This window comes from Chelonoidis abingdonii, chromosome 2 (assembly GCF_003597395.2).
Source record: "Chelonoidis abingdonii isolate Lonesome George chromosome 2, CheloAbing_2.0, whole genome shotgun sequence".
Taxonomy (NCBI): domain Eukaryota; kingdom Metazoa; phylum Chordata; order Testudines; family Testudinidae; genus Chelonoidis; species Chelonoidis abingdonii.
Genome location: NC_133770.1, coordinates 59,490,670 through 59,508,308, shown reverse-complemented (window position 1 = coordinate 59,508,308; position 17,639 = coordinate 59,490,670). Strand labels below are relative to the sequence as shown.

Genomic DNA, 17,639 nt, shown 5'->3' with positions numbered 1-17,639 from the left:
GCAGCAAAGACAGCAACAACTGCTTGACGCATCAGCACTGAGATGTAGTGACTTCATGGTGTCCCATAGAATGCTCTCTTGTCTTCTTACACATAGGAATATAGTCTCAGGAACAAATGTCCATAGGAAAGAGTATTTGCTGGAAGGGATATGGGCTACTAGATAATGAAGGAATGAGTTGAACCATAGGACACTAACCTTCTGTTAAGTGTAATGAGAGAAAACCAATTCAGATAATTGGAATGAGGGTTTAGGAGGGACTACTATACCACATAAAAGGCATCACTGTGCTGACATGAGTAGCAAAAAACAAAGTTATGCAGAAACTCCCAAAAATGTCAAATATTTTAAGCAGTTGGATTAATTATGAGCATAATACTAATAAATGTGTCAAGATCTTTTTTACAGGGAAATCTGACTCCAATAACGCTAATTGAATAAAAGTCAGTAAAAAGATGACATTGGATTCTAGAGCTATCGGGTTATAATATATTCTTGCTGTAATTGGTAAAAGATTATTTTCCCTTGTCGGTGGTAATATGCCTTTATTTATGTTTAAGCCTTTTAGATCTCATATGCCATCTACTGGACAGAGGTTTTAAGTCAGTTTAACATGCACACTATGAACAAGAGAGACGATGGGAATATTGCTATTTAAGGAATATGCTTTGCTTTTGTTTTACATCACTGAGAGCCTGATCCAGAGACTCAATAGGCTTTCAATAGGCTTTGGATCAGATCATCAGGCACCAAGGTGGTGACTGTCTTAGAGAAAACACAGATAGATAGATCTTCCTTCTGTCCCATTGTGACATATTATATCTACCTTAAATATTTCATCACTGAATACCAAACCTTCTAAGGAACATTTTAAAAAATGTGAATTTTCCAGCATGCAGAAAAAAAACTACGTTCTCACTTTCACACACCTCTTCTGTTCTGCGTATAATATTTAAATGACATGTTCATTCATTGCAGTTTATACTTGTTGACAAGATGAACAATAATGAAATAATTACTATCCGTGCATCAGTTAAGAATGAAAAAGGTAATTAAATGCTCAAGTAAATTAATTCCTGTAGCTCATTTTAATATTTTACTACATTATAATGGTACTGGGTAATGACATGAATTACATGCTGATCTGCTAAAAACAAAAAGTTTTTCTTTATGTGGATACTGGGGAGGACATCTCTATTTGATGCTGTCCATATTATATTCAGAAGGAGCAAAACAGGTGTTTCTCCTGCATAATTTCTAATATATAACCCATGTAAATACTGTACAGTGCATATAAAAAGCAGATACAAGTCTGTGTCAGATACCAGGATGTGGGCAGTCATGCCTGGTGGTTGGAGCAGAAGTCCAGGAATAGGTGCCCAAGGTCAGAGCTGGAGTAAGAGGCCAGATGGCAGAGCCAAGGGTCAGAGCCAGGATACCTGGAATGAGGCAAGGCAGGAGCTGGGCTCACAGGCGCTGTCTTCTAATTTTCCCCGGGGGGTGCTCAACTCCCTCTCAGCCCCCACCCCCACTCCATCCCTTCCGCCAAGGCCCCACCTCTTCCTGTGCCCACTACCCCCCCCCCCGCCTCTTCCCCACCTCTTTCTGCCCTGTCCCTCCAGCATGCCCCATCCCGGCTCTTCCCCCTCCCTCCCAGCTGTTCCGAGGCATGCAGGAGGCACTTGGAGGGAGGAAGGGAAGGGGAGGAGTTGAAGGCAGGGGCTGGCAGTGGGCAGGAGTGGAGGGAGAGAGGAGAGCTTGGCTGCCAGTGGGTGCTAAGTACCTGCTAATTTTTCTCCGTGGGTGCTCCAGGGCTGGAGCACCCATGGAATCAGCACCTATGGCTGGGTTTGGAACAAGGCAATAACAGGAGCTATTGCAGCCATGGGCAAATGCTTTTGAGCAGCTGCTGCACTGCTGTTATGGATAATGCTGCTGAATCTAAGAGACAATCGGCTGATTCTTCCAACCAATCAGTCAGTGTTGCAAATCAGGGAGTCCAGTGACCGTAACTGGTAAATACAGGCCAGCGGCACTCATTAGGGTGTCCAGAGACAGGCTCTGCTGCAGACCCTGATTCCACACAGTCTGGATGTATGGTACTCATTCTTTTATCAGACAAACCACCTCAAGTTCAGTAGGACTTGTCCTGATATTGGATAACAGACGTAGTAGAAATTAAGTAAGGACCTTATATTAGTTTGCATTTTATTAATTGAACTCTTAATATAATAGCTCATTAATTATGTCTCAGTACGCTACTTTGTGTTTATAATTGTTTAAGTGGTTGTGTGAAGTTCATTTAAAGAAATACACACTTTACAAAAAATCAGCTAAGAAAATCTGGCATTGTTGTAGGGTTTCCTAAGCAAACATTTGCCAAACCTGTTCTGTGATCCAGCAATATAGTCATAAATTAAAAACAAGGCTTACTAGGAATCTGTAATGAAAGCTCTCCCTCCTTCCACCACCTCCCACCCTTTATCCCCACAGGGAAACCACTTTACCACATCAGAACCAAAAACACTTTCTACCTTGAGTTTCCAGCTTAGTTATAATATATTCAGGATTCAGCTACTGCATGTGTGTCCTTTGTTAAAGAAAAGAAAATGTCTGCACAAAGAATGCAGGACCTTAAGGGTCAAATTCTTCAATTGGATACATAGGCACAAATTCCCACTGAGGTTAAGGAAGTATCTGAGGGCAGAGTCCGCAAATTAGAATTTTAATAATTGTAATGTAATTGAAAATTACAGAGTTCCAGAGCAAGATACTTGCTATCCTTTGTCTCAGAACGCACTTTTATTCAGTTAAATAATCTCTTCTTTTTAGAAGTGGAAATAGCAGGCCTTTCTCTGGAGACCCACAGAGACAAATTCAGTGTCTGGGTTTCAGGAAAGGATATGTTTTTAATTCTCTGAAGCCAAATCTGGGGGTAACACAATCCTCCAGTAGCAATTTACAGTTTGTTAAACTGGGGTTCTAGTCTGGAAAAGAGCCTAAAAATGGTATTGTGAGGTTCCATATTTATTTATTTATTACAGTAATTGCTTACTTGACAAAAAGATAAGTGAAAAAAAGCTTTATATTTTCCTAATTACCAGCACTGCAAACACAGCCTTGGATCTGAGTGTCTGGTTGTGTTCTTTCTGGCTCATGCATCATCACCAGCAGTAAAGATCAGGCAATCAGAAATTTGTTAACAATTTGGCTGATGACGTGTGAGCCAGAATAGAATCAGGCTCATGGAATAAAACCTAGTACAAAATTCATGTAGTTATATTTAATTAAAATGCACCCATCCAAACCTCTAACTGCATGTACACAATATTAACAAAGAAATACATACAGATTGGTTCATTATCAAAAAATTAAAAGCCTTCATCAAACTCAAGATTCTTTTCTCTACACCCTCCTGTAACTGGAGCAGTGTCCAAAACCAAAAAGATCCTTCAAAACTCCCTAAACTCAGAATCGACATTAGAGAATCTATGAATGTTCCAGTCCGTTTAACTCGCCCTTCTAGAAAGAGCCTGGGAGAAAAACATACGATTTGAAGCATGACCTGTGATGTAGATTGGGGCAGTGCATTCCACAGCTGAGGACCTTTCACTAAGAAAGCCATGATGCTTCCATTTAAACCAAGGGACTGGTAGCTTGGAAACCTAAACCGATCACACTGTAATAAGATCTCGTATTATTTCTTCTGTTTTTTTCTAATTCATGCAGAAAGTAATAGTTGATTGTAAAATACATTTTGAATGATGAGGATGTATAAAGAACATGATTGACTGAAAACAAAAACATTTCAGCTCCTTCAGTTATGGCCCTAAAAGTCCATTGCAACAGCTATAGAAAAGGTTGCAGTCATAGTTAATACAAGGAGCGCTTCATTGTACAGTAAATGTTCCCAGGATTTCTAAATAAATAATCTGACTTTCCAGTCAACATTTAATGTCTTTTCCAATTAAAGTCATAAACTGATTCTTTAGTAACAATATGAGCCTACAGCAAAAACCCACCCTAATTTATTCTGTCTACATTGTTTGAAAGAAAGTAGAATGAAATAAAAATACATGTGCAAAAATGGAAGGAAACATGAATCAGAACTGATTATTCATTCTCAGTAATGAAAACATATGCTCCTGTTTCCTATTAAATCCTCAAAATGTTTGAATAGATTAAAAGTTCCCAGGAAAATGAAAGTGCCATTTTATTTAGAAATGATTCTTCAGTCTGAGTTTTGTTTTGCATCTCTGTTTTCCTTATAAGCTTTCAAACCATGCACTCTTATTGCACAACAACTCTTTTAAGTTCTCAACAGTTTTACATTTATTACAATTTTATGTTGCTTTTGGACTTGTTCTCTTATCATGCTCCAAATCATGTTTTATGCTGCTTTGAAGTATGTTACTAATATACTTATTGCTTAACAGAAAATAGCCTGATGTTCGCTGCTGTTTCAAGGCGTAAAGCAATAAATGTCAACATGGGGGGTTTTTTTGCAGTCACTTGTCTGAACTTCTATTTCTCCTCAAAATGCCTGCATTTTGAAACAAGTTAAAGGTGTAATATACTAATTGGCTACATGACTTGAATTATTAAAAAAATGTATTTGTTCCCTGCTGCCTTCATTTCAACTCACACCTTTAATTATAAACATTGCTTTCCCTGTCAGTACTGTAATTAGATGGGCTCTTTTCCACTATGAACCTCTTTTAAAATGCTTCCCAAGTTTTACTAAACATTGGGAATTACTCATTACTTTTTGAATGTACATTTAATGTGGAGGTTGCAAAGCTACTGCTTTGGTCTACTCATTTGTACTTGTCTATGCATATCCTCCCTTTCCCTGTGGATGTTCTGTGCCACTAGACGGGCATGTGCTCTACACAAAATTTTGCACCTTAGACATCATCATAACATGTGGGACAAAAGGGGAACAGCATCCTGACAGACAATAAATGACCATAAAATCATATAGGGGATTCTCTTTTATGAGGTTTACAGAACGTACACATTGAATTATTCTGCACACAATGAGAAGAAAATGTGTATATTTTTCTATTCCAGAAGTTGCAGGAATAACTATGACCACTCTTCTTTGCAAGAACATGTACATATGATGAATGATATGATGAATACATATGTACATATGTACATATGATGAATGATACTTTCTCCACAATTACCCCTTTCAAGGAAAAGTCTGAGCAAACAGACGGGTCTTATACCATGCCCTGATGTCAATAGATTCAGGATCTGATGAACCAATGGTGGAAGTGGATTCCAGAGTCAATGCCGGTCACTCTGAACAGCCGAGCTCAAATTCCCAGACATTCAACCTTAAGTGTGTACCCCGGCTGATCTCAACTGTCAAATGGCACATAAAGAGTAGGGGATTTATCACTCAGGAGTCAAAACAGATCGGGCTTTATAGATCAATAGAAATAGCTTGAATCCTACCTGGAGGCAAATAGGAAGCCAGTACAGGCTTCTGTAATATACCTAAGGCCAACATTGCTAATTAAGCAGGGAACAATGTTTTATAGAAGCCATAGCTGCTGATCTGGAGAGGGGCAGCCAGAGTAGAGCACATTGCAGTAGCTCAGTCTGGAGGTCACAAAAGAGTGGATAAATTTATCTAAATCCACATGAGAAAGGAATGATCACAATCATCTCATCAAAAATGACAAAAGATATTTAATTCTGGGAACCTATGAAGAGCTGGGCATCAAGAAACATCTCCAAACTGTGAACTTCACAACACTGACTCTTATATATATACCCCATCTCATCCAAGCACTAAAAATGCAAAGAGACTGCATCATCTGGAAGTGATGAAAGACAATCATCCACATACTTACAACACTGTGGTTCAAATGATCTCACCATCTCCTGAAAACCCTCAAATCCATGTCAAACAAAAGGGCTGAATGAATCAAATCCTGGGGAACATCACAGGACAGAGCTCTTGGGACAAATTTTCATGAAATATTTTGAACATATGGAAAAGTATAATGGGCTTAAAATAATAAAAACAGAACAAACTATCTACAACCAGCTGGCACATGGGGGAGATGGGATCTTTCCCATCACCACCAATTTCAAGAGTGAGCTGAACTAGTACTCCTTCATGTTTTCAGGAGGCCTGTCTTAGGGCTGTCTTCACTAAGCCCAGCAGAAAGTCCTGGGCAGTTCTAGGAGGTTTCATGTATCCCCATCTTGCAATGTGCTGAGCGAGCACCCTCAACTTCCACTGAAGTCAGCAGGAGTTGAGAGTTTCTTAGCACTTTACAGGATTGGCCTAATAGTCACTAGAAAAAAAATTCCCAGCATTCCTTTTACAAAAAGGGGCCATTATCAAAGAAAACAGTTCCCTACTCAACCCAACTTCCTTCTAAAAAGAGGTACCCTGTCCTCTGTACCAGGGATAACTGCACAATAGACACAGTACTTTTTAAAAATTCGTATAGTGATGTTTGGGCCATACCAGTCCAGAAAATATTTTATGGGAAAAGCATGTGAGGCTCTATATAATCTTCAGTTGGGGAGAAAAATCAAGATAAAATTTATAAAACACAAAAAAGCATATATTTGGTTTGCAACAAATACAGAAAAATCCTTTACTAATATTACTAATTTCATAATGTACATACTTTCTTGAATACCTTAAAGCAGTGGCTCTCAAACTTTTGTACTAGTGACCCCTTTCACATAGCAAGTTTCTGAGTGCGACCCCTCCTTATAAATTAAAAACTTTTTTTTATATATTTAACACTATTATAAATGCTGGAGGCAAAGCGGGGTTTGGGATGGAGGCTGACAGCTCATGACTTCCCATGTAATAACCTCACAACTCCCTGAGGGGTCCAGACCCCCAGTTTGAGAACCCCTGCCTTAAAGGAACCTTTACTTTATAACTGGTTTTTAGAAAGGAAGGTGAATTAATGATGTCTGTATTTTTGTGGATGAATTTAATGTTCATTACAACAAGAAACTGATAACCTTGATTGTGGTTAGTCATAACAGAGCCAAGTACTAACCACGCTTCTCCACACATAGGTCTGCTAGTAGATCTTGCAACATTCCCGTTATTCCAGGTTTGGGTGGGTCTCATCATAATACAAGCAGATATTAATCAAGCTTCCCTGCATATAGCTCTGCCAATACATCTCACTTCTGGCTTGCAACACTCCAGGTATTCCTCTGTCTCTCAGGCATAGCTTGTCAGGTGAGTGGTGATTTTGGACCTGCTCCTGTTATTGAAGTCAATGATAAACTCCCCATTGATTTCATTGGTGCAGGATCAAGGTCTGGGAGATGTAGACAAATGTCTATTGGGAATGAGGATGAGATGAACTCGTTTCTTTGTGAGTTACTTTGGTTTTAACCGAGGTCTTTAAAGGGGTCTCCGTGCTCAGTTACCCACAGGCGCCGCCCTTGCAGCTCCCATTTGCTGCAGTTTCCACCCAATGGGAGCTGCGGAGTTGGTGCTCGGGGTGGGGACAGCACGTGGAGATGCACACACACCCCGGGGGGAAGGGGGCAGTAGATCTCCATGCGCTGCCTGGGGTAGAGGCAGTGCGCAGAGCCGCCTCCCCCCCACCAGGGGGCACGCAAAGACTTGCCGGGAACGGGTTGCTTCCCGGAGCAGCATGGGGCCACGGGCCGCAGCATGCAGACAGCCTGCCAGCCTGAGCCCTGCTGCGCCGCCAGCTGGGACGCCGGGGCAAATTGTCAGATGAGATTTGTCCTGCATTTTGGGGTGATTCATGGTAAATCCGCTCCTGAGTGTGAGTTAAGAATCTGACCACTAAAGTGTTACCATTTGTGTGATCTGACTTCCTGTGGGGCTGTTGTGTTATTTCCTTCTAGAAAAAGTTTGCTAGTAAAATATTCTAGGTTTTAAATATCAGTAACTCTAGTTTTATTTATAATGAATGCCAAATTCACCACTGATGTAAACAGGAATTGGTTTCATTGGAATTACCCAGTTTATACAGGCAATTGAGTTTGGGCCATAGCTTTATGTTCAGGATTTTATGAAATATTGAATAAGTATAAGATACAAGCAAAATGTTATGTGTCAAAATAAGAATTATTCTTTCCTCTGTGTAATAATTTATTATTTTATGAAAAATATATTTACATTTTAAAAAAATGTTTTACTCTTCTAGACAGTCTACTAAACAAAATGAGGTGAGTCTGGTGAATGAGTATAATGCAGGTCTATGACTATGGATGATTGTACTGAGAAGCCTGGAGGAACTTCTTATTACTGGTAGTGACACAGAACTATGTACTTGTAACTCTCTGCACTCAGAGAAGCCAATGCTCCCCTAACACAAGTAGTTTCTCTAGCAATGGTCCATGTTATTTAAATCTATCTGGAGGGAACTTTTCAAAAAATATACTGTGGAAAATGTAAAGACGTATTCTTAATAGCTAAAATGTGTGTAACTTGTATATTTTCAGTAATATTTTCATTCTTTACATAGTTAACCCGTTCTCCCACAGGCACATTGTGGGAGAGGGAATAGCAACTTTGTATAAGAGGAAAAAGACAGCAGGACACCCAGTTACACTTTGTTTCAATCGCATCACGCAAAAATCCCAGATATGCAGGGGCCTTGGAATGGCAGAACAGAGCCTGCAATCTCTACCTCAGTCTGCCTGCTGCCATACAGTTCACAGTTTCCTGACACCCTCAAAGCCCCAACCAGGAATCCTGCAATTAGTGTAAGCAGACTCCTCCTTTACCGCAGTCTTCTTTTCGATTGGTAAAATGTCTTTGAGGGCTCGTGTAGGGATCCCACCCCTTCTCTATGTTTTCATTCCGAATCAATCCACAATTTTACACCTGCATGAGTGCCAAGTCTCTGTGGATATATAAGGGAAACCTTCAAGAGGCATTTCAGAGTTACAGGGAAGAAGTTGAAGAAAAGGAATTCACCCAGCGCGCTCAGACAGAAACCGAACCAACCATGATTCTCCCTGCCATTCACTTCTCCGGCTTTCTCCTAGCCTGCATCTTCATGAAAAGCTGCTTGGCTTTCAAGAATGATGCCACGGAGATCCTTTATACACATGTGGTCAAACCTGTTCCAGCGAGCCCCAGCAGCAACAGCACGCTGAACCAAGCCAGAAACGGAGGGAGGCATCACGGCCGCACTGGATTAGATCGTAACAGTAAGTCTTTAACTTGTAGCGTTTCCCATCCCTGGCTTCACCTATTGTAGGGTGGGGTTATGCCTAACCAATGTAACCCTGCTTTTCTTTTCGAACCCCTGGCCAGTTTTCAGGAAGCACCACGCATTTGTCAATGAGCACGTTTTCCTAGGGGTAATTGAACAAAAACCCGCTGGATTTGTTACTTCCCAGAGCTACACACTCAGCATGGCACTCTGGCTTTGCCTGAACACGTTTTATCCCTGCAGGTTCCATCACCCTGCTGATACGTCAAGGAAAATAAAATGTAAACTTAAATCTAGGCAAGGAACATATGTTCTGTTAGTTCTTTACTCCCTCCGGACACACACCGATCAACTTCACTCTCAACTTGTATGGGGCATCACGTGATTAATTGTATCTCAGATTCAGTCATTTAAACTGGGAACTCAGTTTTTGATGCTGCTGCAGTAGAAAAGAGGAGGAAGGTAAGGAAAATGGGGGAAATGACATTTTAAAGGTGCTCACTTTCTTAGCTCACTCACTCTGGCTTTCAGTGTAGTAGCCCTTTCTGGGCTACTTCAAAAATGTAACTCTTCCAGACAAAAAGCTTTTGATTTTGTTCCAGATTTTTGTTGTTCACTTCCTGGTTTAGCACTTACCTGCCTAACGCCTCTAGCAAAAGTAAACAAACAAGTTCACAACCTGTGATCTCTGCTCCAACTTACTTTTTTTTTTTTAATGTTATGGGATTTTTTCCCTCCCTGCTGAATTATATGTATAAAGGGTCCGATAGATACTCTGCGGATGTGGAAACCTTTTTTTGGCTTGATCCTTTCCCTCCCATCCCCACTTCATTAAGCTAAAATGAAAAACCGACTCACATTCATTCAGTAAGAACAGCATCATTGCTGGAAAGCAAAGGCAAAAACTGATGGCAATATCCTTCAGCAAAGCCAAGATGTGTCAGCTTTTATGAATACAGGTGGTTTAACTGCACAGGAAATGTCTCCTCATTATGAGATTACTGGAGCAGCCCAGTAGGTATTCATTCTCAATGAACTATCACTAAGGAAAAGCTGAACCTGTATATACATAAAAACAGAAGGCAAGACAAATCAAAGCTGTGATCAGCTCCTTCCAGGTACATTCCTGAGCGCAGCTGCAGGGAAGAAGGCAAGCTTGAATCATTCAGGCGAGTCAAGCAGTCCAGAAACCAGTCCTTTTGTAAATCATCTATCCAGAACAGTCTTCAAATTCCTAATCCCCCTGGACTGTGCACCTTGCAAGCAGTGGGGAAAGGGACAAGGAGAGATTGTTGTCTTAACTCAATGTCTCTGATTAGAGATTGATTCAAAAACCAAAACAGAAGTATCTTGTAAATAATGGGGTGAGGTACCTTCAAACCCTTTTATTTGTACTCTAAGGTATCATTCTAGCGATTATTACTTCTATTTTTAAAAGCATCAATTGTGAGCCCGTCCTCTTGTATAATGTGTGTACAATCTCCACTGTACATTTCCTTGAGAAAGAGGAAGAGAAGAGCCAGTGAAGGATTGCATATTATATTACCTTCATGTCTAAGTGTAATTACTGAACTAAACAGTTGTGTTTATTGCAGTGAGCAGCGCTGCACATAATAGTAGGTACAAACATGCACCTTTATACCATGTTAGCTTACCTAGACAACTAAAAAGTTGCCTGGGGATTTGCAGTATTACCTCTATTAGGTATAAGAAGTACTGTATAAGGAATACTGCACAGACTCATATGTTATCCTTAAGGCAAAATGGCCAGTGTACATGGTTAAAAATTTGAACATCATGTGCAAAACATAATTTTCAAACACTTCCAACTTTTATTATTTATAAAAGTTTTTCTTCAGAACACTAGCCTTCACTGGAGACTAAATCCATAGCAAATATAAAGATTTAAAATAAAACAATTCTTTATTCAAATGCATTAGAATATTTTCTAAAATCCTAAAACCACTATTTTTCACACTAATGGTCAAACAGAGTTTTACCAAACATCCCAGAGCAAATTCCTTCTAAGAACAAGCAAGAGACATTTCAGCCCCAGGGCATATTTTTCCTCCATGCACCTGACCAAGGGGGTTTAGAATGAAATTGCCTCCTCTACTGTGACTATATAGCTCCTGCAGTGCTATGACCTAAATATCATTATTTGTATTGTGACAGCACCTAGAGACCCCCATCACGGATCAAAGCTCTGTTGTGTTAAGCACTTTATACATATATAATTAAAGATCATCCCAAAAAGCTTATAGTCTAAGCCTCTGTCATCAATTGCTATGCATGCTGTGATCATCTGAAAATGAGTTGGAGTCTGAAGGTTGGCATGGGAAATCTTTTCTTTAGGAGTCTCAATGTTCATTGTTCTGTGCATTTTGCAGATCGCGTTCAAGTTGGCTGCCGGGAACTGAGATCCACCAAGTACATTTCAGATGGGCAGTGTACCAGCATAAATCCTTTGAAAGAGCTTGTGTGTGCTGGTGAGTGCCTCCCTTTGCCAGTGCTCCCCAACTGGATTGGGGGAGGTTATGGAACCAAGTACTGGAGCAGAAGGAGCTCCCAAGAGTGGAGATGTGTCAATGACAAAACTCGCACACAGAGGATCCAGCTCCAGTGTCAAGATGGAAGTACAAGAACCTACAAAATAACCGTGGTCACAGCCTGCAAATGCAAGAGGTATACCAGGCAGCACAATGAGTCCAGCCACAATTTTGAGGGAAGCTCTCAGCCAAAGCCCACCCAGCATTACAAAGAGAGAAAAAGAGCCAGTAAATCCAGCAAGCACAGCTCAAGTTAGAAGTCAGGCAACCCTTCCCCCAAAACTGAACTCATCTATAACCATCTTCTTTACAGATCTGACTGCTTAAAAGACAAGTCTGCCATTGCTGTATTCTCACTTGACAGTGCATTGCTTTGACCAAGCTCAAAACCACATTCTGTGCATATGGACCTTTTTGGTGATTTTCCAAACACTCCAGATGGGCAGTACCACAAGCCTTCCAACCCCACACAATGAAGTCTTACATTTTTTTGAGGTGTGGAGGCAAAGAATTGTTCCCATGAACATTCACTGAAAATTTATTTTTTAGAAAGTGTTTTGTTGTGAGTTTTCACAGGAACAGTTGATTAGCAAATGTCTCTTGCCTTCCAAATAATATTTTATGAACTTTTGACATATCTGCTTAAAAGCAGCAACCAGTAACTGTTGTCAGTTTCATTCTAACAAAACAATATCTTGCATGCTGATCTTTTTCTTCTGTCTACCAAAAACTAAAATATGCATGGCAGCAACTGAAAAGTAAAACTGAATAAACTATTTATTTGTCACTGTAATTATTTAATGAGCTTTTTACATGTAATTTTTTTTCAAACTGTTTATCTTATGTTTTATAGCTTTTTCCATGTATAAAAGTATTTTCCTATGATTTGTGACTTGATTAGAATATACATTTTGAAGATAATGTAAAATAGATGTTTTAGCATTCTTGGTACACATATATATATATTTCATTCTGAACATTAATAGTTTTGGGTTTTATTTTGCAAGTAACATTTTAAAAACAATTTTGTACATCATAAGCTCTGTATTATTTTTGTTTAAAGTGTGCAATCGAAAGATAGATCCAACTTCCTTTCAAATTCATCCATTTCTCTCTCTCTCTTTTTTTTAAACAAAATAAACTGCTATAAAGATGTATCGTCTTTGGGGTTCTAACATGTATGAAAAGCCACACATTTTTGACCAATCATGGCATGCAATCTAAGAAAGTGGGATGTTTTACACTACTTAAGGCAAGTGCCATAAAAAGTCTGGCAGCAATATTTAGCATAAAAATAACCTTTCAATTGTTGGCTTGTAGAAGTCTTATGTGACCATCTAACAGCTGGTGCTTATTAGTGGTCCAAACCAGGCTCATATTTAACAACTCTCAATGTGCACATTGTAGAAAAGAAATATATATTTGGGAGGTTTTTCAAGCTAATAAAACCACCTCAATTTATTTATATTTTTCCATTAATGATTATCAAGTTACAAACTTATGGGTAAAATAGTAATCAATATAATCTTTCTTCTAAACACAATTTAATCCTGCACATTATTCACCAAATGTTGTGAAATATGTTGTAAGCAGTCAATTTTTCAACATAGACTGGGAATCATCTGTTGTTCATCATTCAGACTGTATTAAGATTGAGATGATTTTCATCAATACTTGTACTCAATGGTTACTCTGTACAGGGATAAACAGTAAGGGCTAGATTCCCCAACCTGCTGCATCATTCTTAACTGGTAACATTTTACACCCTCTTAGCACTGATGTAAATAGCTACCCAAGGAACAGGGCAATGGAGAATCTGGCCCTAATAAAGTATGCTGTACAAAACTCCTCTTTGACAGAATATTTCTATCAGTCCACCTTACATTTTAAATTAATAAGGCCCAATAACTGTATTGTGCCACCATTTTTAAAGCAGAACTCCTCACTGGTTATTAATGAAGAGCTCTGTTTAAAAATGCATGCCCCTATTTGGCGGCTAGGAAACCAGATTTTAATGACACATTGCAAAAGTCTTTCCAATTACATTTGCTTCCCCTTACCTAATTTTTTTAAGAATACATATGAAAGTAATATTATTTATGAGACAAAAAGGGAAAATGTTCTTGTAATTGTGCTTTTCTTCCTATGGTGTTACTACCTTAACTTTGGAAATGGAAAGCGGAAAAGATGAAATCTATCATCCTATAGAACATACAGTGTTATATATTTAAGGAAAAAATACATAAATTAATAACCCACATTATCTTCTTTAAACTAATTCTGGGAGATCATGCAAATGCCAGATTAATTGGCCTAGAGACTGAGGGCCTGAATCTCATTTATACCAAAATCTCTGCACACCACTCTGGCAGCTTAAATAATCCTTTATTTACATCCAGTTTAAGGCCCCTACACACTACAAAAATGGCGTGAAGGAGTTTTAATGTAAATGAGAAAATGTTTTTCCACAAAACACATATAGCCTGGGCAGCATTATATCATGCTTCATCGTTCCTTCCTGCTAAGGGATCTCAACCTTATTAGGAAGAACTACCTCTAGCACTGAGAGGGCAGTTCAGTCTGCACTCAAATTCAGTCTTTGTCTTCTTCACCATGTCTACACAAGGACAATGGCAATTTGCTGACAGTGTTGTCAGCAACTATCTCCCTTGGGTCCTACCCAATTGATGCTTAAAATGTATAGACAGGAAAAACCATATCCAGCAAATGTCTGGCATTATGGTCTATCAAGTTTCTAACACCCTTTTTGTAATGATGTTGAAAATTATTTTATTCTGTTTACACTGCAGTTAAACTATTTTCAGGACCAGTTTAGGGGAAGACAAGAAGGTCTTGTGTAGACAGGACCAAAAAGTTAAGTATTTTTTGTTATTGCACAGTTTTTGGTCATGTCGAGACTAGGAACTAAACGAAAACCATCAACACATTTCACAGGGGATACAAAATAGCCATCAATTACTACATGCAGCCAACACAAACAGGTTGTGTGTGTTCTATTACCTATTCCCTGATCAATTGAGTTACTAATCCATTAAACAGAAGAAGGATGGTCTTGTGATTGAAACTAGGCTGGGATTCTAGCAATCGAAGGTCAATTCCAGGTTTTAGAATTACAGAATCTGGTGTGAGCTAGGGCAATTCTGCCACCTTCATTCAAGTTGAATAGTACTTTACTCATCAATTAAGTCAATGTGACTAATCAAGAGACAAAATGCTACTCAACATGAGTGAGGGTGAGAAAATCTGGACCTTCTGTAAAATGAGAATTATATTCCTTTCCTATCTCATGGGAATGTTGTATGACAAATCTATAAATATGCAGAAGGGGCTCTCATAGATTACAACCCCACTGATAGATCAAATCCAAGTCTTTAACATAACACAGAATTTATCTTCTTTCATTTTTATGAGTAAGGCTATTCCAAATGCCAACAAATGTATTCATTCTTCAAACTAATCTTTAGACATTTAGAGCTTGTCTACATGGCACAACAATCCACACTAGAAGAGCATGATTTCTAAAGCACACTGATGTATTGTGCACTAACTGCCCTGTGTAGACCCTGAACTTTTAGTGCACACCAGCAAAGTCTACATAAGCCAATTAGGGTGCAACATGTTGATGTGATTTAGAATTCACACTCCTTTAGTGTGCATTGTCGCATGATGTAGACAAGCCATCACTCAAGATGAAAAAGCACTGAGGATTAAGATAATTAACTAACTTCAACTGCCCTATAAACTGGCACAACTCTTTTGAACTCAGTCGAAGTCTGGAGTTACTCAAACCAATGGAAGTGTGTCTACTTACACATGCAGTGAGTTTGACTCTAATCTGATTGGAGTACAATGCCCATAATGATAAAAAAAAATGGCATGACTATCATGTCCTAGTCTTAGCTCCCCTTTAAGCACAGTGAGTTTTAGTTGTAAAAATAAAAGATAACTTTAGTAATGATTCTATTCTTAAGAATACTGTGAGTAACTTTACACCAGATCATCTGTTCTTGCAGTAACACGGACAGGGGCCTTAGAGGGATGGATGATTCTGAACAGACACATTTCTATGAGGATCCCTTCACAGTGTCTTGCTGGGGGAAATATGGTTTGGTCCCTCTCCCCCGAGAAAAGACAATGGGGTCTACCCTCTAATTTGGTAGATCTCCAGGAACCTGAGGGAGGCCAATGACATCCTAGTAGAGTCCCTGTGTATCTGCAGTGGCTCTGGCATTGCCAGGGGTGAAAGTAACAAAGGACTTACTGGTACTCTGGAGTCCTGAGCAGGGGGTGTGGCCTCAACCTGAAGAGGTGTGGCCTCAACCCAAAAAGGCAATTCCCTGGGCCCTTTAAATCACCAGCCGGTCTGATCCGGAGCCAGTATGCCGTACCGGGCCACGCCAGCTTACTTTCACCTCTGAGCATTGCAGGCCCTCCTTTGCTCTCTGGCATTGCATCTCCCTTAGCCATGGGAGTTCTGAGGAAAGAATAACTAGAGACCTGAGCTGTATTCACTTTTCTGGGGAATCACCATTCATGGAGCTATACAGGGCAATGTGTGTCATTCCCACCCACCTCTTGGCTCCAGCCTGCCTGCATCTTCCTCTAGCCTGTACAGTTTCAGTCCCTTCTCCTCATGCTGAACTTCAATGCACAGAGCCCAATCCATAGGTTTCAGATGAGGAGGAAACAATGATGTAGAGTCAGTGTCTTCCCTCTTGCAAATATGGAGATTCCCCTCCCTGTGAGGATGCAGTGGTATGATCTGGGCCACTCTGTTGATATTTAGCTCTTGAAGCCATGCTGTTATAGTTAAATGAAACAAATACTAATGTTCAAAAATGGAATTGACATAATTTGATAGCTGCTAAATACTATTATATTAAGTCAGATTCATTCAGTCTCTGTTGAAAAAGACAGGGCTTTAGGACAGACCTTGAATATTTTCACTGAAAACTAAGTAATGTAAACAGACAAAAGAAACTTGTAAATGTATTGAATAAATACAATGTAAAGGCAGATTAGGTCATTATTACATGAATAGATAGTGAATTTTCTTCTACAGAACATATAGAGCCTGTCTATATAATATGCTCCTCAATGAGTGGTGTGTGGAGGCCCGGGGCTTCTGAAAATAGTGTTTCTCTGTAGTTATTGTAACATCAGCCTATAGTGTAAAGTGATATCTTTCATCCAGTGCCTTCTATTCAGAGGGTAGATAAATACTTGTGTCTGCCCTCCTGATTGATGGACAACCAGTCACAAGACAAAGGAAGATATTTCCACTCTGATGAAATGTGGGTCATCTGCAATCTAATCTCTAGAAAAAGCAAGTGTTTTACATTTAAAATCTAGTATTTAAAAAAAAATATTTAAAAAAAGCCTGATATTTTCATCTTTTGAAAATTAAAACTGAACAAGTTCAGTACAATTGGGTAAGATAGATCATTATTTCATTACTTTCCTTTTGACGACAGTAGCCCACAGCAAAGGGGCAAATTGATTTATAATGAATGAGAATCAATTTTCCACAGACATCATTAGAAACCAGATGTTGATTGTTTTGATAGCACTGTAACTACTCAGAGGAAAAGGAATGCTGTGGAATTGCAGGGGTGATGTGAGGTGTCATTAGAGCATTCTCCATTTTGGAGGTCAAAAGTGTATGACTCTTGTGGGTCAAAGATTAGAAAGGCCTTTAAGAAGTTTATTTATTCACTTTTTAGTAATAGTCACATACCCATTGTTCCTTCCTCGCCAGCAGCCTTGAAATCAGAAGTGCCAAATTCAAGTTCAGTCAGTTATTTGGAAATAAAGCAGACTTTTGAATAATACCCCTGAAAATAGCTACCAAATTTCTGTTAGTAAATCACTG

The 17,639-nt window shown here is 39.3% G+C and overlaps 2 protein-coding genes across 3 annotated transcripts in view; one reads left to right on the top strand and one right to left on the bottom strand.

Moving 5' to 3' along the window:
- LRRC72 (leucine rich repeat containing 72) overlaps positions 1-10,070 on the bottom strand; it is an 87,844-nt gene extending 77,774 nt beyond the window's left edge. Inside the window, exon 1 of one of the 2 annotated variants that reach the window (XM_032801420.2) lies at positions 9,683-10,070. The gene's annotated coding sequence lies outside the window, so the exon portion shown is untranslated. The remainder of the gene's footprint in view (positions 1-9,682) is intronic. The other variant, XM_032801417.2, reaches the window with a different exon arrangement.
- On the top strand, positions 8,813-12,869 carry SOSTDC1 (sclerostin domain containing 1). Its single transcript, XM_032801413.2, has 2 exons — positions 8,813-9,192; positions 11,588-12,869. The coding sequence occupies exons 1-2, from the start codon at positions 8,829-8,831 to the stop codon at positions 12,001-12,003; spliced, it is 780 nt and encodes a 259-aa protein (XP_032657304.1). The 5' UTR covers positions 8,813-8,828; the 3' UTR covers positions 12,004-12,869.
- The last annotated feature ends 4,770 nt before the right edge of the window (positions 12,870-17,639 follow it).